The sequence below is a fragment of the Lepidothrix coronata genome, unplaced genomic scaffold (genome assembly GCF_001604755.1).
Source record: "Lepidothrix coronata isolate B3197 unplaced genomic scaffold, Lepidothrix_coronata-1.0 Scaffold92, whole genome shotgun sequence".
Taxonomy (NCBI): domain Eukaryota; kingdom Metazoa; phylum Chordata; class Aves; order Passeriformes; family Pipridae; genus Lepidothrix; species Lepidothrix coronata.
In genome coordinates this window covers 550,147-572,062 of record NW_016690272.1, presented here as the reverse complement: position 1 = coordinate 572,062, position 21,916 = coordinate 550,147, and the positions used below count along the sequence as shown (strand labels likewise).

At 44.1% G+C, this 21,916-nt stretch overlaps 1 protein-coding gene across 14 annotated transcripts in view; it reads left to right on the top strand.

Annotated features, from left to right (window-relative positions):
- The window catches only part of CCDC88A (coiled-coil domain containing 88A), a 63,542-nt gene that overhangs the window by 31,007 nt on the left and 10,619 nt on the right, over positions 1-21,916 (top strand). For 6 of the 14 annotated variants that reach the window (XM_017821768.1, XM_017821770.1, XM_017821769.1 and 3 more), the window contains exons 13-28: positions 259-443; positions 1,946-2,083; positions 4,440-5,510; positions 5,939-6,066; positions 8,318-8,459; positions 9,047-9,223; positions 9,672-9,833; positions 12,238-12,515; positions 13,279-13,422; positions 13,992-14,178; positions 14,501-14,646; positions 15,197-15,289; positions 15,474-15,688; positions 20,216-20,299; positions 21,269-21,472; positions 21,770-21,841. In XM_017821768.1, coding sequence (XP_017677257.1) covers positions 259-443; positions 1,946-2,083; positions 4,440-5,510; positions 5,939-6,066; positions 8,318-8,459; positions 9,047-9,223; positions 9,672-9,833; positions 12,238-12,515; positions 13,279-13,422; positions 13,992-14,178; positions 14,501-14,646; positions 15,197-15,289; positions 15,474-15,688; positions 20,216-20,299; positions 21,269-21,472; positions 21,770-21,841 — 3,426 coding nt within the window. The remainder of the gene's footprint in view (positions 1-258; positions 444-1,945; positions 2,084-4,439; positions 5,511-5,938; positions 6,067-8,317; positions 8,460-9,046; positions 9,224-9,671; positions 9,834-12,237; positions 12,516-13,278; positions 13,423-13,991; positions 14,179-14,500; positions 14,647-15,196; positions 15,290-15,473; positions 15,689-20,215; positions 20,300-21,268; positions 21,473-21,769; positions 21,842-21,916) is intronic. The other 8 variants (XR_001875937.1, XM_017821767.1, XM_017821775.1 and 5 more) reach the window with 3 other exon arrangements.

Genomic DNA, 21,916 nt, shown 5'->3' with positions numbered 1-21,916 from the left:
TTGGTCATACACTGGATTCCTTGTGGAAATTTAGGGATACACCCTGAGCTGTGGGAAACAAATCTCTGCTGGGATTAGGAACACTGGGAGAGCAGAACATTTTCTTTGATGCATCTGCTGGGTGATTAATCCAAGAAGGCCTTGGAGGGCCTTCAAAGGCTGCTAAATCCCCTAAGTCTGAAAATGCCGAGTCACGAGAACCCCAGGTTAAGAATCCGTTTTATTTTTATGTGTAATACTGGTGTTTTATTCCTGCAGTGCCCCAGAAATCGCTGGGCCATGAGGTGAACGAGCTGACATCCAGCAGGTTGCTGAAGCTGGAGATGGAAAACCAAAGTTTGCTGAAGACAGTGGAAGAACTGCAGAGTGCCGTGGGTTCTGTGGAGGGCAGCAGTTCCAGGATCCTGAAAATGGAGAAGGAAAACCAAAGACTTAGCAAAAAGGTAATGGAGTTCTGTGTCAGCTGCCTAGTGTTGGGGGCTGTTTTCTTTCTAAAGGATGATTTTACCAGTTGCTGTTATTTTTGGTGAAGTATGACAAGGTTCTAAGTGGTGTTATGGTAAAAGGTAAAATCGCCTCAGAGTGGTTTTTCTCTTTTGGGTTTTGCCTGTTTGTTCCTGTAAGAATGTGACCAGTTGGTTCTTACACCACTGAGGGAAAAATATGAACATATTTGGGGTATAATGAGTAATGAGAGTGTTTTAGGGTACTTGGAAACATTAATTTTTGTAACTATTAAGAAGGAGAAAGTGCATGTGGAAAGTTGGGCCTGTGTCCTCATTTTTAGGTGAGAAAGCAAGAAGGTGGGTCAAGGAATTGAGGAGCAAGTGAAGAGAGGAATGTGTCAGATTAATCCATGCTGATCTGCAGTGTTTTACTGCTCAAATTATATCTATCAAAGAGACTAATTCAGTCAGGGATATTTATAGAAAATAAAAATTTGGGGAAAAACACCTGGCTAATTACAGTGGAGTGAAATGTCTAAAGTTCCTGAAATAGCTTTTCCTTCAGCAGCTGTTCCAAGTGAAAGACTATTCTTAGAGTGGGTAAGAGATAATTAGAAAAAAAAAGGGAGAATTGAAAGAAATCCCTCCTGTATTCCATAATTCTCTGAGTTTCTGTGCAGTGTCCCAGGGGTACAAAAGGAAGGAAGAGGGATGAGAAGCACACAGATGGGATTCAGGTCAACAAATTGCTTCATGGAGGAACAAATTGCAACCTACTGCCTTTTTGTAAACCTGTTTCTCAGTATTTAGCTGCAATTATTGCCTAATTCAGGTGATTTGTTCCTAAACATTTCCCCTGTGTGGGGTCTGAGTTACGTGGACATTGAATATAGATCTTCCAGCAGGTGATTGTTTAAAAGTGCAAAGTGTGTGTTGCTTCTAATTAACTTATTATGATTTAAGTGTGACCAAAAAAAAAAAAATCATGCTTGGGTATTTTAAATTTTAAATAGCTTTGCTGTCTGGTGACACCGAGTTGGAACCGTTTGGCAAAACCAACCTAATATTGAATTCCCAAGGAATCATCATAATTATCTCTTGAAATAGTTAAGTAAGATCAAACAGCATTCAACCTTTTATAAGTTAACAGGGACTTGGAGGAACAGTATAAATCTCAGTAAAATGGAATTTTAAGAGGAGAAAAAAAAAAAGATGCTTAGGGAAATATCCAGAGCTTGAGAAAACCTGACCCTTTTTTTTTTTTTTATGCAAAAGTACTTTATAGATACAGTCTGCTGAGCCAGGGAGAAAATTCTGGCAGAAGTAAATGTATTCCCAGAAGAAATTAGTTGTTTCAATTAAAGATGAGAAAATTCCATTTTATGTGTTCTCTTCTGTGTTTTATATGTTGATTCCTACAAGGGTGCCTTCCAGCTAAGAGTAATGCTAGTGTCATTTTTTAAGTGCATTTTAAAATAAATTTGTCTCTCTTTTCCCAGCTGGAGGAGCTGGAGAATGAAATGAGCCAAGAGAAACAAAGTCTTCAGAACAGTCAAAATCTGAGCAAGGATTTGATGAAAGAGAAAGCACAGCTTGAAAAGACACTGGAAGCACTTAAAGAAAACTCCGAGCGACAAGTGAGTGTGGAATTCCGAGTTTTCCCTCTGCTTTGTGCTCTGCTGGTTCTCCTTTTGTGGGTTTTCCCAGGCAGGAGGGGACTGTAAATGTGGATTTGTGCAGCCAAAGGGCTTTTCTGAGCCCTGCAGTGAGAGACAGGAGTCATTTAACCGGGGCTTTGCTGCTTTAGAACTTTTGGGGAGGTTTAGAACCCTTCTGTGGCTTCTGTGGGCTGGGCATTGGCTCAGAGGGTGTAGCTCAGCCAAGATAGGAATTTGGGAAGTTTGGAGGGAAGGCAGCCACCTCTCCATGGAGGAGAACAGGTCCCAGGCAGCGTTTGGAGCAGTGTCAGTGTTCACAACAATTCCAGCAGCCTGTCCCACGGGTGGGATCCACCACATCCAGCTCCATCCTTGCCCCCTCCACCGGAATGTTTCCCAGCTGGCACTATCTGGGCTTATTTCTGGGAAAAGCAGAGGTGATCTCAGGGATGTGAGGGAATCCTGATGGCACTCAGCAACAGTTTGAGAGGAGGCACATCAAGGTGACGCTGATTTGTGAGTTAAAAAGGACCCCTGGACACGCTGCTCTGAAACAGAGAAAGGAAATCAGGAAGAATTGTTTTCTTCCTAGGAAACATATTCCTGGATCTACCTCAAGGATAAAGGCAGAACTTACATCTCAGTTTTCACTTTAACTGGCATCTGGGTCTTTGTAAAGATGAGCCTGCACCTGGTGGGCACTGGCACCTCCTAAAGGTGTCTGCAGAGTAATCCAGAGGACACATGGAAAAAAGTCTTCTGGAAACTTCTGGGAATCCCATATTGAGTAATCGTGTCCTTCAGAATTACAACTGGAGTTATCTTTTATTTTTCATGCGTGTCTTTTTATGTAGTTATTCCACTCACAGCCCCTGATGACATTGCCATTTTTAAGTGCAATTTAAAAAGTACAGCATTCTGAAATACAGAATATTGTGTTTCAGAATGCTGAAGGTTTTTAAAGGCCTGATTTAATCAGTAAATGAAATTCCAGACTTAGAAAAGAAAGAAGAAAGAAAAAAAAGCTTGGCACTGAAGCTTTACTTTCATTTAAAGGTACATATGTTGTTTTAAACATGTTGGAGTAGGACTGACATTTCAGTGGGACTGTTTCTGCTTCAAAATAATAAATATATTTTAAAATAACCTACTCGAGGGCTGGTGGCTCAGGAGCATCTTCCACACCTCTTAAAAATCCTGGATGGGACTGGAGTGAGGTTCCTTTGAGCTCATCAAAAACAGAGCCATTCCTGATGATTTTGTGTTAAACTGGGATGATGGAAGCAGAATCCATGGGAAGCAATTCCAGCTGTTCAGGGACACACCAGGTGCTCCCGAGCTGTGAGTTGGTTGCTGGTGGCTCCTTTCAGAGCAGTTTGGCATTGCCATGGGTGTGTAATTAATAGTTTTACATCCACACTCCACTAGGAGAGAACAGTCTATAATTTTCTTGCTCTGTTTTTCACTGCAAACAGCACTTTTGCTTTTCTGCAGCACAGTTTATTGTTGAAACACCCCTTACACTGGCTTATTAGTGTACAGTTAAATATTGATCCAAACAGTTCTCTGCATTTTGCTGTCTGTTGTTACGTGTCCAAATCGCTCCAGATTATTTGGAGCAACCGAACAACTCGATAAATACTAAAAATTGAGATGTGAGTTCTTTATCCTTTATCCCTGAGGCAGATCTGGGAATATGTTTCCTGATTCAAATATGATTTACTTTCTCTGAAGCTGTTTTGGAACACTGTGTCCAAGGGTTCTTTTTAAGTCAAAAATCAATGTAACTTTGTGTTTCTGCTCAAATTGTTGCCGGGTGTGATCAGGATTCCCTCATGTCCCACACCTCACCTCTGCCTTTCCCAAATGAAATAAAGCTGCTTCTGTGGCTCCCACACCTCCCTCCATCTCAGGTTGGGTTTAGAACTTGTCTCCTGTTCTTTGTGGACTAACATCCCTGGTACTTACAGAGGTTAAGAGAAATAATCTAAATCTAATTCATCCACAAATGAAAATGCAATTCTGCTGAGGCACAGATAAAGCTGGGGTTTGATTGGTGCTTTTTTTAAGTTTTGGGTTTGTGTTGTGTATTAATATTAAAGAAGAGGAGATTTGAAGATTCAGTTTGACTTAGTTTGTTGTCAAACTTCCACCTGGGTACATATATAATGTTTATGATTCCTCAAAGAAATACCAGTAGAGTCAAAAAATTGTTTTTTAACTCAAAAGGGAAATGTGATTTAATCTTACTGTCTTAGCAGCTTTCAGTTTGTATATGAATTAATTCCTTGTTGGTGTGTTGTTCACCAGTTCACCATTTTTCTCCCCAAATTAGATTAAACTGTTAGAACAAGAAAATGAGCACTTGAATCAAACTGTGGCCTCTCTCAGGCAACGCTCACAGATCAGCGCCGAGGCAAGAATGAAGGAGATTGAAAAGGAAAACAAAATCCTTCACGAGTCCATTAAAGAGACCAGCAGTAAGTTAAACAAGATGGAGTTTGAGAAAAAACAAGTCAGGAAAGAACTGGAACACTACAAAGAGAAAGGGGAGAGGGCAGAGGAGCTGGAGAACGAGCTGCATCGGCTGGAGAAGGAGAACGAGCTGCTACAGAAAAAAATCACTAATCTGAAAATCACCTGTGAGAAGATCGAGGCCTTGGAACAGGAGAACTCAGACCTGGAGACTGAGAACAGAAAGCTGAAAAAAACCTTGGACAGCCTAAAAAACCTCACTTTCCAGCTGGAGTCCTTGGAAAAGGAGAACACGCAGCTCGACGAGGAAAACTTGGAGCTGAGGAGGACAATTGAATCCTTGAAGTGTACAAGCATTAAAGTGGCACAGCTACAGCTGGAAAATAAAGAGCTGGAGAGTGAAAAGGAGCAGCTCAAAAAGAGCCTTGAGCTCATGAAAGCCTCTTTTAAGAAGACTGAACGCTTGGAGGTCAGCTACCAAGGGCTGGACACGGAAAACCAAAGGCTCCAGAAGGCCCTGGAAAACAGCAATAAGAAGATTCAGCAATTAGAAAGCGAGCTCCAGGATTTAGAGTCTGAGAATCAGACCCTGCAGAAGAACTTGGAAGAGTTAAAAATCTCTAGTAAGCGCCTGGAGCAGTTGGAGAAGGAGAACAAGTTGTTAGAGCAAGAGACTTCTCAACTGGAGAAGGATAAGAAGCAGCTAGAAAAGGAAAATAAAAGGCTTAGACAGCAGGCAGAGATTAAAGATAGTACTTTAGAGGAGAACAATGTCAAAATTAGTAACCTGGAAAGGGAGAATAAATCTCTGTTCAAGGAAATCGTGGTGTACAAAGAGTCCTGTCTGCGCCTGAAAGAACTGGAGAAGGAAAATAAGGAACTGGTGAAAAGAGCAACCATTGATAAGAAAACCCTGGTCACCTTGAGAGAGGTAAAGAAATTGGTTATTACCCTTCCACCATAATCTGCTTGTCATGAGGAGAAATCAGAGCTGTGTTTCTGAAAAAAGGCTCTACTTTGTGGGGTTTTAGGCTTTAATCTGTGTGCTCTCACCATCTTTGTGCTTACAGCAGGGAAAACATTGGATAATCACAATTTATCAAACATTTTCCCTTCACTGTTGTGCTCAAGACCAAATTTAAAGGGAAATTCTACAGAAGGGAAGAGAGTGCAGTGAAATCATAGTTGCAGTGTAGTGTCTGATCCAGCTGAGAGCTGACGACTGGAGGGAGGGGAGAGTTAACGTTGAATTAGTCAAGTCATGTAGTGATCAAAGGCTCCTGTCTGAGCACTCCTAGAACTGAGACTACGTTATTTGATTTCTGTGGAAACACTGACTTGTGTTTTCTTCTCTGCAAGGACCTGGTGAATGAAAAACTGAAGACTCAACAAATGAACAACGATCTGGAGAAACTTGCCCACGAGCTGGAGAAAATAGGCCTGAACAAGGAGCGGCTCCTGGAGGACGAGCAGAGCAGCGATGACAGGTGAGGGTGGCAGGGCCCACCTGAGAGAGAGAGCAAAGGAGGGGCTTTTTGATTCAGGAAGGGAAAACGGGCTTGTGCATCTCTTGAGATTTTTCGGGCACACTCACAGACCCAAAATGGAACTCTGAAGTGGATAAGAGAGCTGACGTGCTGTTACATTCTGTGACAGTGAGTTGCCACTTTTTGTTGCTAAGAAACTCACTGAAGTATGTCAGTAGATCCAGTTAATTATAATTAAATGTTTCGTGTTCCAGCCAGCAGCAGGAACAGTGGCAGTAAGAGATAATCAGCTCAAAGTGTATTTTTTTCCTTTTTGACACAAATGGTTTTTACACCTTGAACTGTCTCACTCTTTCCTTACAACTAATCCCTCCTACAAAAGGAAGCTGCATTCCCACTGGCCCTGGCTGGAAGTATCCAGTCCTTGAGTGTCTCCAGAACTTGATGCTGGCTCCATCCCTCCTCCACACCTGCCATTGGGAAGCAGCTGCTACCCCGACATCTGTTTCCTCTGCTGGGTTTCCCTCTTCTGTCTTACCCTCCAGGGATTTAGGGAAAACCTGTGGCAGGAGAAAAGCAGAGTATTATGGGCCTCTGGCCAAACTTTATTGCCCAGTGCTGTTCAGCGGGGTGATCTGTTGTTACAACTGATTGTCATGAACGTGTAGGTTGATTTGGGGTTTTCTGTGTCAAAAGAAACCCACATAACTGGATTAAAACCCCATATGGTTCCCTTTTTTACTGCCAGGGCTCTGTTACTGAGGTGGTGCCAGAGTCCTGGGGGTGAATCTGTTACCACCTCTTGTTTTCTCAGCTCCCAGATGAGCTCGGGAAAGGCTTCAGAACTTTTTCTAGTCCGGTTATTTTGATGATGGAAATGAAAAATGTACAATTTTTCTCTTCCTAATTGGAGAGAGTTGCTTGTGTTTTTAATGAATATTCTTGGTAGCACTTCAGTCTTTCCAGTGGGCTCTAAACTGGCCACGTTTTATGAGTTAACTTGGAAGTGTTTCCCATTTTCCCTTGTCTTTCCAATGTCTGTTGTCCTTGGACAAACACATTCATGGACTTTGAATCTGAATACCCGGGTCTCAATGACATTAGAAAATTTGTGCCATCTTTCATTGTTAGGTGTTCAAAAGGAAACTGGATATTGGATCTCTGCTGTTTTGTCTTTTTGACGTAATTTTGTGACTTTTCAGTTACAGAAATTCTTATTTCCAACCAAATCTGTGCTTCAGCTCAAGGAGGTGAAATATTTTATATTCCCCTAGTCATAGGCTGCCTACTGTTCCTGAAATCCCTGGGAATTACTTGTCATATCTTCAAATGTAGGATTCCCATCCTTCTACTTGATGCCACTGGACAGCTTTCTGCTTATTAATTCTCTTCCCATTGGTCTTCTGCTCCAGTTCCTGGCTGGATCTAATGCTCTTGTCCATTCAGGAGCCTCCTGCAGTCTGTGCCCTTCACTGAACTGATAGATCCTTCAGCAGCCAGCATTAAAAAGGGGGATATTAGTGGTTTGTTCTCTCCAGCTGTGGGGAGCAGTGGGATGTTTTCCAGGTTCTGAACCTTGTGCACGGTGACTGAACTGCTTCAAGTGATTAATGAGTGTGGTTTTCAGTATTTTCTATAGAGGGGACACAGTTATAAATTGATGCAGCCTAAATCTGACCACTTCTGTCCCAAATAGGCACTTTGGGGTTTTTGGGTGCCCTACAATATTGTAAAGATGGTGATAAATGGAAGCTTTACCCCTCAGGGGTGCTGACAGTCTTAAAATCCCAGCAGCTGGGCTGAGGGCACAATTTGCACAGTCAGGCACCAAATGAGAGTGCACCTGCACAGTCCTTCCCTGCCCTCCCTCTGTGAGCTGGCAGGGAATGGGAACTGAGGGAAATCCTGCTCTGCAAATCCTTCCCATCCTAATTGGGTTGGGGTCCCCGCTGGATCCTCTGGAGTGGAGCCCAGGAGGAGGAGTGCAGTCACCACACCCAGGGTAATGATCCAGATAAACAGCCCCCTCCTTTTTGTGTGCCTAAAACACGTCTGAAAGAAAGGAGGGGTCAAAAATGGGCTTTCCTACCATCTTCTATCAGCTTCAGGCACAGGACTCACTGGGAATACCGAGGTGTCTCCATGCTCTTGACTTCCCAGCAATTTTGAGGGTGGCCATGAGGCTTCATTCCAGGGTTCAAATGCCTCAAATAGGTTTGGAAAACATGGACTTTTTTTTGTTGTTGACCAGTAGGTACAAGCTCCTGGAGTCCAAACTGGAATCCACGCTCAAGAAGTCTCTGGAAATCAAAGAAGAGAAAATCGCTGCTCTGGAGGCTCGTTTGGAAGAGTCCACAAATCTCAACCAGCAGCTGCGTCAGGAGCTGAAAACAGTAAGGAAAAGGGCATTTTTCTGGGAGATTAAATGGTTCCTGTGTGAGCTGTTGTTATTTCTGGTTTTGGGTAAGGCTGCAGAAAAGCTGGGTGTTATTTAGGTAATGGAAAGCAGGACAAAGGTGTGCCTGCTTTCAAAGCTGTGTTGGAATTGCATGAAAAGCTGTAGAGTTTATTCCTTGTTCATTGAAAATGTCAGGTGGATAAATTATCTGGGACTGATTTGATTTGGGATGTCATTTCCAGTTATATTTCCCCACCTGCCTTCAAGAGCCTGAGCAGAGTGGTTACAAAAAGAAATGCAGTTGCCTTGGCTGTTATAAAACTTGGGGGGTGCAGTTGAAAACACTGAAATAAAATAGGAAATAGAGGTCTCTTGCTGTTAGGAAATGTTTGTTAGGGTGAAGTTATCCCTACCCATAAATAATTTGTGCAGCATCTCCCCAAACATGAACAAAAAGCAAATTTACAGTCACAGTAACATAGAACTCCCTATTCTTTGAGAAGTGGCACGGCCAGGTAATAAATTAGGATGTCTAAAATGGGAAATTCTAAACCTAATCCGAGTTGTCTTAAATAATTCCAGGTGAAAAAGAACTACGAAGCTCTCAAGCAAAGACAAGAAGAGGAGAGGATGGTTCAGAATTCCCCGCCGAGAAGCGGAGAAGAAAATCAGTCCGTCAACAAGTGGGAGAAGGAAAATCAGGAAACGACCAGAGAACTGTTGAAAGTTAAAGACAGACTAATTGAAGTGGAGAGGAATGTAAGATGTGATTTAAATATGACTGTGGTTGTTTGTTGTTGGCTGTGGCAGTCATACAAATGAGTGTTGGTGAAGTCTGTCATTTGTCATCTGGTTCACATCCCAAGAGGAATCTGAGTTAAATAGTTTATGGAGCAGCTGGATTCTGCTCTGAGAGATGCCTTAAAACACTTGACAGGCATTTCAAAGGAAATATGAAAACCTGAGTTTGCCCTTTTGGATGCAGAGCTCTCTCTTAAATCCCTCTGATCTAACCCTTATTCTCCTGGGGCCTGGAGGTGTCTCTGCTGTCCCTCCAGAAGTCCAACACTCATTACCTGGTTTTCCATCATAACCCTGTGTGTTCCTTGGTCCTGGAGGGTGATCCCCAGTGTTGTTGCACCCCGTGAATCCCTTGGAGAAGCAGCTGTGAGCTCACACTCTGTGTTTGTTTTCCCCCCGTGCCCAGAACGCGACGCTGCAGGCGGAGAAGCAGGCGCTGAAGACGCAGCTGAAGCAGCTCGAGACTCAGAACAACAACCTGCAGGCCCAGATCCTGGCCCTGCAGAGACAGAGCGTGTCCCTGCAGGAGCAGAACACCACCCTGCAGACCCAGAATGCCAAGCTCCAGGTGAGGGTTTCCCCTTTGGCTCCCAAAAATAAACTTACGGCAGTTTTTCCGACGAAATCGATGTGGTCTAAGTCACATTTTGCTTCTGGTGCTGACCTGGGAAAGAAGGTAATGTGGAAATAATCTGCACTCAGAGAGGACAAATAATAGTCTGTCTGCTGATGAATAATTCCAGTCCTAGAAGTTGGTTTGAATCCTTCACGTTTGTCCAATTTAAACTCTTGACTTTATACTCTTTAAACTCTCAATTTTATATACTTATGAGTAGGGTAGGTTCTCTTATCCTTCTCTTAAGCCTTCTAAAATTGCTTGGGTTTTTTTATTTTAGTTATACATCTAAATTAGGTCAGGGAAGTGGTGTGTCCAGAGAGATTGTAATAAATTTTGTCTCTTTTTATAAGTAGCTTAAAAAAAAAAAAAAAAGGCAGAGCCATACCTAAGAGGAAAATCAAGATACTTAGTAAAGTATAGAATATATATAAAAAAATACAGAATACTAAAAAAAAACCAAAGAAACCCCTACCTAAATCTGTAAAGACCGAATGTAGATAATTCAGAGGCAAAAGAAAGGTGATGTTTGACCATGGAAATGATTAAAATGGTTCACCCGGAGTCTTGCAGCTCTCGTGGCCAAGATTCAGAGGTTGTCCTTCCTACTTCAATAGAGTTTTTAAATAGATATCTCTTTTTTGTCTCTAAAAGTGAAATGTTCTTGCTAATGGATCAAATGCTTTTTGGAGTTCTAAGAATCCAAATTCCTTAAAGAGGGAGCAAAAAGTCCACAATCCAGCAGAAGCAGTGTCGGAAAGGATGGAGGGTTGGTGGAAATCCAGCCATCAGGGACTTTTTAAACGAGGCAAATATGCATTTGGTGAAGGCCTGGAGTTCTCATCCTGACTTTCTGGGAGGCAGAACACAGTTGTCCCAGGGTTGCACTTTGTGCTGCCACATTGAAATCTCATTAGTGCACAGCACTCCAAGGAAATGGGACTTCTGGGCCTTCTCTGGCTGTTCAAAAGCAGAGGGCAGGGGCATGGAAATATCCCCTTTTAACCACAGGAGGATTTAACTCTGGGATTCAGAACTCTGAGTATTTTGTAACCCCGTTTGTCAGAAAAACCCAGGAATATCTGTGTAGTTCCTTTTTTGCCTCATGCACAATGGCACAGGCCTTTCCTCTCTGGCAAGACAGCTCTCCATCAACTCCAGATTAAACTGAAAGGTGAAGTATGTTCCTGAAAATCAGAACTATCAGCCCCATCTGAAGTGGAATCTCTGTCAGAACTGCTCCTGGCAGCTAATTCTTCTCTCCCTGCTGGTAGCCACGAGGAGCAGACAAGAGAGGGGATGTTTTAGGGGGTAACTGGGAACTGGGAGCTGACAAAACTCAGGATTCAGCCTGGGCCGTGCCGTGAGACATGACTTCATTTCCAGGGAAAGGTTCAGCTTTCTCCTATGTAACAAAGAGCACTGCAGTTCCAACAGGAAGGGATTTGTTCCCTGGTAACAGCAGGCACTGCAGTGGGAGATGGAATTTTTTTCCCCTTAATAGATACCCCGAGGGTTTTAGAAGCCTCAGTAGTTTGTGGTTTTCGTCTCTTGAATAGGAAAGAGAAGGGAATGAACCTGATACAGGTCAGGTGACAAGATATCCAAGGATTAGATTTGGTTAATCTTTCCAGAGGCACAAAAAGTGAAGTTGTGGGTTGGTTGGGGTTTTTTAAATTTGTCTAATGTTGAAGGCTTTAGTGTGTTAATAGACATTAATACTGCTCTGACATAATTCTGAACTAGTTCCACAAAAGAATACAAAACAGAATGTGGGGAGTTCCTTCCAGCTGCTGTTATTTTATTTCCCTTTCTCTCTGTTAAATGAATGCTCCTGTTTGAACTCTCATTGTAAAAGGATACGTGGGCACCATAGAGATTTTAAGGTGACAATACAGACTCTGTACAATAGAGGTGTTCTTAAAAATAGATCTCTGTGCCAGCGTGAAAGTTCCTTTTATTTTAGTCATGTCACAGATTTGGCTTATAATAGGATCACTGAGGAGCCATTTCTCCCAGATGTTTTGATGCCAGAGGAAAATGTTGTTCTTGTCTAGATAGCACTTTAACAGGTATTGAAAGGTAAATAAGAATTTGATTATTTAATCGAATTAACCAGTGCTTAATTGATTAATCAAATCAATTTAATCATATGGTTCAGTGCTTTCCTGCGATACTGCCGTAAAAATATTCCTGGAATACTTTGAGTTGGAGCTGTCTGTTGGGGTGTAAGAAAAGAGTATTCCCCTGAAAGGTTGGCAGGTAATGGAACAACCAGAAGGTCACTGAGGGTTAGGAGATAGACACAATAATCCAGACCACGACATTAATTTGCAACAACCATTTGTGGCCGCAGGTGGAAAACTCCACCCTGAACTCCCAGAGCACGTCCCTGATGAACCAGAACGCCCAGCTGCTCATCCAGCAGTCGGCCCTGGAGAACGAGAACGAGGGCGTGCTCAAGGACAGGGAGGACCTCAAGGGCCTGTACGAGGCCCTGCTGAAGGACCACGAGAAGCTGGAGCAGCTGCACGAGCGCCAGGCGGCCGAGTACGAGTCGCTCATCGCCAAGCACGGCAGCCTCAAGGCCGCCCACAAGAACCTGGAGGTGGAGCACAAGGACCTGGAGGACAGGTGAGCACTGCCCTGCTGAGCAGCAACCACTAACAAGTTTGAGTAGAACTAGCTTGACTTAAATCCTTAAGATTTTGTGCTGGTTTAAAGGTAAATCGGCAGGGAAATGAACCCAACTCAAAAGAGAGGTTATAAATCAGAATAACAATTTAATAAAATAATACAATAAGTATGATTATACAGACAAACAGTTGGTTTTAACCCACAAAACCCAACTGTATAACCCAGCACCCTGGGGCATGAACAGAGTGGTGTTCCTTGGGCCCCCTGAGTCCAAAGTAAAAGGAGAGGGGAAAACCTGTTGGTGAGAGTGCTGGTGCAGTCTGGTTGAAAAGTGGTGGTCTCAGTCTGGTTGAGAGTGGTGGTCTCAGTCTTCCTCTGGATCCCACAAGTGGTTAAAAAAGTTCCAAGACCCCAGGATTATCAGGCAGGAATGCCCAGTGCCTCCCTCAGGGCGGGGAGTTCCACAATGGGTGTGAGCACAGGAGCATCCTCCTGTCTCATGGGCCTCTTAACACCCAGTTTATAGCCTGAGGAGTCAGGGCTGCTCTGGGCAGAGGGTGTAAATGGTCTATTGAGAACAGTTTCTGGGCAATGGCATGGAAGGCTGTAGAATACCCAGTTTTGTGTTCCACCCATCGAGTGATGAACTGGTCCCAGCTGTTCTAACTAGGACAGATTTGCAACTTTAAACAGTCGCCATTTCATAAAAACTCCATATTCAGTCCACAAAAAGGCATTTAAATATTGTCTTGGTGTGCAGGTACAATCAGCTGCTGAAACAGAAGGTGCAACTGGAAGAGCTGGAGAAAGTTCTCAAGGCAGAACAGGAGAAGATGCTGCAGCAAAGTGAAAAGCACGAAACGGTGGCAACAGAATATAAAAAACTTCGCGATGAGAACGAAAGGTAAAGATGAGTCTGACGTGTGTTAGTGGAACTCTGAGCACCTGCCAGTGCAGCCTCAACAAGTGTTGTGTCCCTTCACATTTCTGAACACCTGATGCTGCAACTCGGGGCTTCCATGATCCCACAAAAATAAACATTATATCCTGAGGGTGGATGTGGAATAGAGGGATGTGGCAGGGCCCAGGAGGGACAAAGAGAACCCAGGGATTAATGTATTTGTGCTAAATCAATGACCTCTGTGATTGCCAAAGTTTGGACCATTCCTATTTCCATCCTGTTTTCTGTGGGCAAGAAATCCTGGCTGTTTGTAGGATTTTTTTTTTTTCTTTTGAAAAGTGGCATCTTAAAACTAGTTGTGATGTAGAGATCCTGAACATACAGAGAACACAGAGGGTTTGGCTTCAAGGCAGAACACATTCCTAGGAAAATGAGACCGGGATGACTTCCCTACAACCTGTGATAGTAAGGAATTTGTGTTTGATGGAGCAGCAGGAGCCTTGGAAATGCCATGTGGGTAACAAATACATTCCCACCTGCCTTTCTTCTTTGCTGGTGTCTCCCAATCCCAGGCTCACTCACACCTACAGTCAGCTCGTGAGGGAGAATGAGGTTCTCCAGACTGACCACAAGAATCTGAAAACGCTATTGAACAATTCCAAACTGGAGCAAACGCGGTTGGAAGCGGAGTTTTCCAAGCTCAAAGAACAGTACCAGCAACTGGATATTACGTCGACAAAGCTGAATAATCAGTGTGAGGTATGTGAGAATTCTGGAATATTTATAGAAGTGTATTTGTGGATTCATAAAATCGTGGGAAGTGCTGGAGAATTAGTCATTTGGTTTAGAGATAATGAAGCGGGTCCAGAGACTAATTAATTTGCTTGTTGTACCAGGCTCATGTTGGTTTAAATTATTTAAAGAATCGGAGAGGCTTTTATCAGGTGATTCATGATTTAGTTTTCTGTTTGACTGGACTCTCAGAATGCCTTTGTGGACGCACATTTTCTCGACGATCTCGTTATCCTTGTGTAAAATACACTCACATATGTACACAGGGGCCATTTCATGTGTTTTACAGCTGCTTAGCCAGCTCAAAGGGAACCTGGAGGAGGAGAACAGGCATCTGCTGGATCAAATTCAGACTTTAATGCTGCAAAATAGGACATTACTGGAGCAGAACATGGAAAGCAAGGATCTCTTCCACGTGGAGCAAAGGCAGTACATGTGAGTTTTGAAAATCACTGCGATACACTGATTTTCTTTAAAAAGCTTCTGTTGTATATGGAATTTAACTCATGTGCTGCTTCTGAAACAAAAATTTCAATTGTAAATGTAAAGCAGATAAAAACTAAAAACCTTATATTTGTAGTTCTGAAGGATCAGTGCAACTGTGATCATTACTGATTATGCAAAGGGGGAACAGAAATGTTATTTACCTCTCATTCTGCTACTGGCAAAGTTTAGAATTGTAATCTCAACTTTTTAGTGAATTTGAGGGAAGAGAAAACGGGCTTGTCTAAATTACATTTATTATTTAAGAAGGGGGGAAGTTCTGTGGTGTAATAAAGGCGAATGGAAACTTTCTCAGTGTTATGAAGTTACACCTAAGTCTGCTTGTTTGCTGTATCTCTTGCTTTTTCAATAAGGAGCAAGTGTTACATTAGAATTCTTCACCAAAGATGACAGCTCTGAGATAACAGATCCCCAAGGGAACGCACTGCCCACACATTCCATACATTTTTGCACATCCATTATCCCTGGTTTCTGTTTGCAGTGACAAACTCAATGAACTGAGGCGGCAGAAGGAGAAACTGGAGGAGAAGATAATGGATCAGTATAAGTTCTATGAGCCATCTCCACCCCGAAGGTACCAGTGAACATGATATCAGAGCAAAACACGACTTCAGGGCATAACTTGTTCTGCCCCAGCTGAAAATCGAGATCTCCCAGAATTCAGGGGGGCAGAACCACGTCTGTGTTTTGCATATGAATTAGGGGAAGTGTGAGGGCATAAACAATGTGTCATAAATGTGCTGTGTCCTTGGTAACAGGAGGGGCAACTGGATCACCCTGAAGATGAGGAAGCTGATCAAGTCCAAGAAGGACGGGAACCGGGAGCGGCTCAAGTCCGTGACCCTCACGCCCACGCGCTCGGAATCCAGCGAGGGCTTCCTGCAGCTGCCCCACCAGGACAGCCAGGACAGCTCCTCGGTGGGCTCCAACTCCCTGGAGGATGGTCAGACCCTGGGCACCAAAAAGAGTAGCAGTGAGTACTGCAGGATGCTTCATTTCTGCTAATAAACCCTGGCTAAGTGTTGGGAAAGTCTGTGTCTTTTGGAGGGGTTTTAAAGGTCAAGTCTTTAGGAGCAGAGCCTGAGTTAATGTGAGGGCAGATTTATGGTGACTTCTTGCAAACTCCCTGGAGTGTTGGGGCAGGAACAAGTTTTTAGCATTTCTGGAGCTAAATGTTGAAGCTCCATTTGCAGTGCTTGGGTAAGGTGAAGCAGGCACTGCTCCTGGGTCAGGCAAGCTGGGTTCTGGATGGAATGTCAGATGTCACCACTCGTACCTCTTTTGTTTCTCCCTCTTGTCCCAGCATGAATCTCTCCCCTTGTCCTGGGAAGCGTTTTCCAAGCTGTGGCTGTGCTAACATCCTTAAAAACACCTTCTGCCTGAAGGTGTTCCCCAGCACCTCACAAAACCAGCGAGGAAAACTTCTGATCAAACTGGAGGGTGCAGCAGGAAGAGTTCATGTAGAGACACAGCCTCTTAAAAGGATGGGGATTGTTAGTGATCCCAAAATGAGAGCTAAAGTGGGAAGGGTTGCAGGGGGTGTGGATAGATGGAATATTCCAGACACAGTTTGCTAACCTTGGAAGAGCCTCACAGCCATCACATGAGGGTGCCCATGGTATAAAAGGCCAGAGTCTGTTTATTATTATTTATTACCTATATTGGTTTACCTATATTGTTTATGATCCACTCTTGGTGTGGATCATAAGCTTCCCAGTTTCTCACAGCTTGAGAGATAATATTGCAGCCAGGTTATCAGGATGTGATGGGTCTATTTAGTAATTATGCACCAAAAGCATTTTGGCTGTGCATGTAAAAGCATCAGAATACATGAGCGTTAACAGTCACTTCCAGTCTTTGCATTACTCCTTTTAAATTTAATGTCTTGAGTTTCAAAAAAGCAGCAGGTTGATTTTTCTGGGGCTTGTGCCAGCTGTGAATCTGCTGTGTTAGAAATGATTAAAGCCATTACGATGTATTTTTTTTTAATTCTGTGCTTCTTGCAGAAGCTTAGTCAAAGTTAAAACCACCAAAAAATGCTGTTTCAGGGTGACTTTCAATCAGATTTGTGAGTGTTTTTTTAGTAACTGAAGACAATAGTATGTTCAGAGGTACACTTTAGCACTTTTGTTGCTAACTTGTCCCGTTGGGAAGCCCAGCTTTTTTCAGTCCGAGGTTCAAAACAGCTACTTTTGAACTTTAAAAAAAAAAAAGCAACTGTTGCTTTTACATCATGAGCGGTGCGGGGCAGGGGGGCGAGCGGAGCTGCCGTGGGTGTGTCTGTGAGTGTGCACGCTGTGGGTCAGCCCATCTGCTTCTGTGTCCCCACTGTCATGCTGTGGCAGGGCTTTGGTGTGCCCGTGTTCTCCTCGTGCCCCCCGGGACCCCGTGGGGTGCAGTTCCCCCTCCCGGGGAGCCACGGCCGCAGTTCCGGTGGCTGAGCCTCAAAAGAGGTTTGGAGCTGTGCAGACCTCATTAATTTTCTACTCCGTGGGCCTCGTTCGTGTCCCCCTTAATCCCAGTGTGTTTATCCACAAACTGGAAGGGCTGATCTAATTCTGGATCCAAACCTTCCGCCGTTACACACGTCGCCATGGAAACCCCGGGATTTGACAGAATTCGGGTGCCTCGTGTGCCAGCTCAGCTCTGACAATCTTGCTGAGGCAGTTGGTGTCTCAGAGTGAAGAGTATCTCAGTGTGACAAGTGCTGGTGATGGGGCACATTTTGCAGCCTGTTTCTTCTGCTCCTAGAGGGACTGTAAATCCTAAATCCCGGGATACTGTGGGGCCTTTCTTTTCTGTAAGAAGCAGTTTGACAGCAGCCAAGCACTCCTGTGCTTCCACTGCAGGAGTTCCAGGAGGGAACACATGTGAGCTGCCATGCTGAGGTGCTGGAGCTCCACCCTGGCTGATGGCAGTGCTGGCTCTGGGAAGAGCCGGGCTCTGTCCCAGCCTGGGAAGGGACGTGGTTCCAGCGGGAACTGCCAAGGTGAAATGTCCTGCATGTCCCTCAGGAGGCAAGAGAAGGCAGCTCACCTCCCCTGGCACACACCGGTGGTGTTCTCCTCAGCTAGAGGGCAGAGTATTTGACACAGAGATCCCAAGGGCTCTAGGGTTCCTATCCCACACATTCCCTGTTGGAGATGCTGATCCCACACCTGATTACCCTGCTGCTGCCACTGCTGATGAAGAGATGTGGTGTGTGCCAGCTCTGGAAGGTGGTGATGGAGACAGGCCACTTTGCCACGCTCATGTGTTCCCAAGCCCTGTAATCTCACAGGGGATCCTGGCCCAAAATTCCCCTGCTGTGCAGAGAAAGCAGCACCTGAGGTGTCCCAGCATTCCCCAAGCCCCTGTGTGATCCCAGAGTGTGGGAGCTGGGAAGGAGGGGGTCCTGCATGGCTGTTGCTGTCCCTGCAGGTGGTGAGCATGTGTGTGCTCCTGACTGCAGGCCTTCACCTTGGCTTTTCATTCCCTGCTGGAAGTACAGCCTCCTCCTTCCCAGATCCTGACCCCAAATCCTTCCTGGTCACTGCTGATGATCAGCTGAGTGCCACGGACCTGACACCTGCTCTGGGCAGAATGGGACCACTCAGAGCTTTCCCATAGAAAGCCCAGGGCAGGCAGGGGGGATTTTTGTTTTCTGTGGACAAAACCAGATTCCCTTTGCTGCCTTCCACTGTAGCCTTTCCAGGTGATTACCAAAGTCCTAAGGAATGAGGGCTCTTAGTAAGCTGGATCTCTGGTAGTAGCACCAGGAGCAGACACATCATATCAAAGTGGAAGTAAAAAAAGTCTGTTGGGTTCCATTTCCTATCACCAGGACATTTAGAAGATGTCTGCCTCATATTTTCTTGTGTGCATGAACAAAACCCTTTGAAGATTTTAATACAGAATTCCTCAGAGGGTTGTTTGCAAACAGGAGGAGGGTCACAAAACAGGAGATTTCCTGATCAGGGGAGGAATTCTGCCATACTCATCATTCCTTCTCAGCTCAAAAAGCAGGAACATGTTCTCAGAATATTGAAAAGAGAAAGAACACTTAATTTCTGCTGTAGCTCTGCCATTTCAGTATTAATCATCATTATCATTCCAGGACATTTCTTGAGTTGGATTTTATGCAGACATTACTTACATTATTCCCCCTTCAAGCAGGTTTTGCATTTTCCCAAGGGCCAGGTTTTGATGCAGGATTCCCAGGACAAAGGCCAGGTTCTGGTGCAGGATTTCCAGGACATCAGTAGTTGCAAGGGAGTTTCCTGGTGGGTACAGTTAAATCAACCCTTTTGGAGGTGATCTCTGTTAATGGGCAGGACAAATGACTCCAATGATTCTTGAACATGCTCTGGTTACTTTTTTAATAAGATTAGGGAGTTTTTAATTAAGAGGACTCAGTTATCTTGTCTACAAAGGATTATAGAGGGGTGAGTTATCTTGTCTGTTAAAGGATTATAGAAGTTACAGAAGAGTCATGTGTCATCTTGGTGCCAAAAAAATAGAAATAGAACAGAATGACCTCTTTGGTTCCATTGCATTGGGAGCCTCTTCCTCTGGGTGCAGACACAGGATGAGGCAGTGGAGAGGGAGGTGTCTTTATTTGCCTTTCAGGGTCCCCCATGTGCACTTGTAAATGCATATGTATATATGCACTGCTCCATCCTTTAATGCTGTTTGTAATTTTAACTCTGTAATTCTCCTCCTAGAACGTACCTCAGTTTGCTCTGGGCCCTCCCAAAACCTCGCAGCAACGCTCACGTTTGGATTTGCTGGGGTTTTGTTTCCTTTGGGGTTTTTTCAGCTGAGAAATCTGCACCTTTGAAGCAGATTATTTTGGTGAAACACTAAAATCACTGCTCACAGAGTGCACTGGGCAGGAGGCCCCTGTGGGTTTTCTGCAAGTAGGTGACCAAAATTCTTAGTGAGCACAAAATGAAAGAACTGAAGACTGATAATAAAATGTGTCCTGGTAGGTTTGTAGGACAAACCATGACCAAAATTAATTAACCTCAAAAAGTAACTATGTGAACGTATTTTAAAGTAGAAGAGTTGTGTTTTTCTTTATGTTCAAAAAGTGTTATTTTCCACATTAAGAATTATGTAATGGGCCATTTCCGTAACCACCTGCAAAGAAGTTACATTTCTTTTTTTTTTTTTAAATAAAAAGTTTCAAGAGCTTCAAACTCTTGAAGGAGAGGAGTAGTGGGGAGTATTCCACTGCCCACCATAGTCCTGGGGAGTATTCCACTGCCCACCATAATTCTTGGTGCATTCCCAAGTATATGAAGGTTCTCCTAGTGCAGTTTTCCCGTTGCAGGGTAGTTCCCATCCCTCATGCCCACCCAGCAGGGTGACAGTGATAGCTTTTAGCATAGCCTACATAGCTTAAGCTCGAGACATTCATTTCTGTCCTTAGTTTCAACATTTAACTTCCATCTGTTCTTCTCCCCTTTTTTTCTTTCATTTCCCTGTTTCCGTTTTTCCTCATGCTATGACATAAAAGTGGGTGCACTGAAAAGACTGCCCTTTTTGAGGAACAGACCGAAGGAAAAAGACAAAATGAAGGCCTTCTACCGTCGCTCCATGTGTAAGACTTTATGACAGTTCAGCTTCTTCTCAATGGCTACACTGGCTTCCTTACTAATTTTTCACTAACCTCTCCCTGGACTGCGCTGTATTTTTCCTCCTCTTTGGCAATGTGCAAGTCCTGCTACGGTACAAGGAGCTGGAGCTTTTTCTTTTTACTTTCCCCCCCCCTTTTTTTTTTTTATTTTTTTTAAAAAAAAACCTTGGCACTGAATACTTTATATATGTGCACACACACACACACACTCACTCACCCACACGTCCCCACGCACATCCATATAATCTATTCAGTGCATTGTGACTGCATATATTTGTATACATAGTTGTCTATATACACATGGCCCCATGTGTATATAAATTTACAGTGCACTGCGTTCACAGAGACGGTTCTAAATGACACGTTCTGCTGAGAAATCCCTGTGATTTTTTTTTGTTTTGTTTTGTTTCGTTTAAAGGAAGTGTAGGCAATTGTGCAAGGCTCTCTGGTGGTCTGTCACTCTGCAAGTACTCCTCAGTTGTCGTTGCCAGAACGTTGTATTGATTTCCTCTGTCTCCTTTTGTTTTCTGATGAGGGGTGGACAGTTTTGCTGAGCTGGGGGCAGTGCAGGTGAATCTCATCCGCTGTTGTATCTTGCTCTGTCGCTCTGTGACCCCGTGTGCCCGCAGTAAAACCTGCACCGCACCAGGATCCCGTGGCACCGCTGGCACTCCTGGCCGAGCACCTTTTCTCTCCCCGTCCATCCCACGTTCTCACGGCGTGCCCAGGCTCTCACGCACACCTGGCACGTCCTGGCATGGCGAGGACCCCGTAGACGCCCCTCCCTGCCCCCGAGCTGATTGCATGACGTTGTCTGTCCGTGCCAGCCCCGAGCCGCCCTCGCGCTTACGGACCTGTCGAGCTTTGCGATGCGCAGTGCGAGCGAGCGGGGACGGTGCCCACGCTGATCATCTGCTTTCATTTGCATCCCAGCCATGAATGACCTGGTGCAGTCCATGGTCCTGGCAGGAGGACAATGGACAGGTAGTTCTGAGCATCTGGAGGGTCCCGATGATATGTCCACGGGTAAAAGGAGGAAGGAATTGGGAGCTATGGCCTTCTCCACCACAGCCATCAACTTTGCCACTGTCAACTCCTCCACAGGCTTCAGATCCAAGCAGTTGCTAAATAATAAAGGTATAGGTAGAAGCTTTTTGCACCGCGATGTAACTGTGTAATGTTGATTTTTTTCTTGTGCTTTAAGTTTCTCGACAAAAAGCAATCTTAGTAACTCAGCTGCAGCACTAAAAGATAATGCATAGGTTTAATAACTGCAGTTATAAAATGTTCCAGGGTTTTTCCTGCAGAATATTTCCTAAGGAAAAAAATGGATTGCTTTGAAAAGTATTTTAATACGTTATACCAATGACAAGTATTTCAATAATCTTTTCCTTTTATTTTATTTTACATCTTCTTTTATGTCTCTGTGTGTAGATACTACATCCTATGAAGATGTAAGTCCCCAAGGTATTAGTGATGATTCTAGTACAGGATCAAGAGTTCATGGTAAGATGTGAACTTTAACTGTATGAATTAAGGATATATGATGTGAATGTTAACACAGTTTGCAAAAAAACAGTG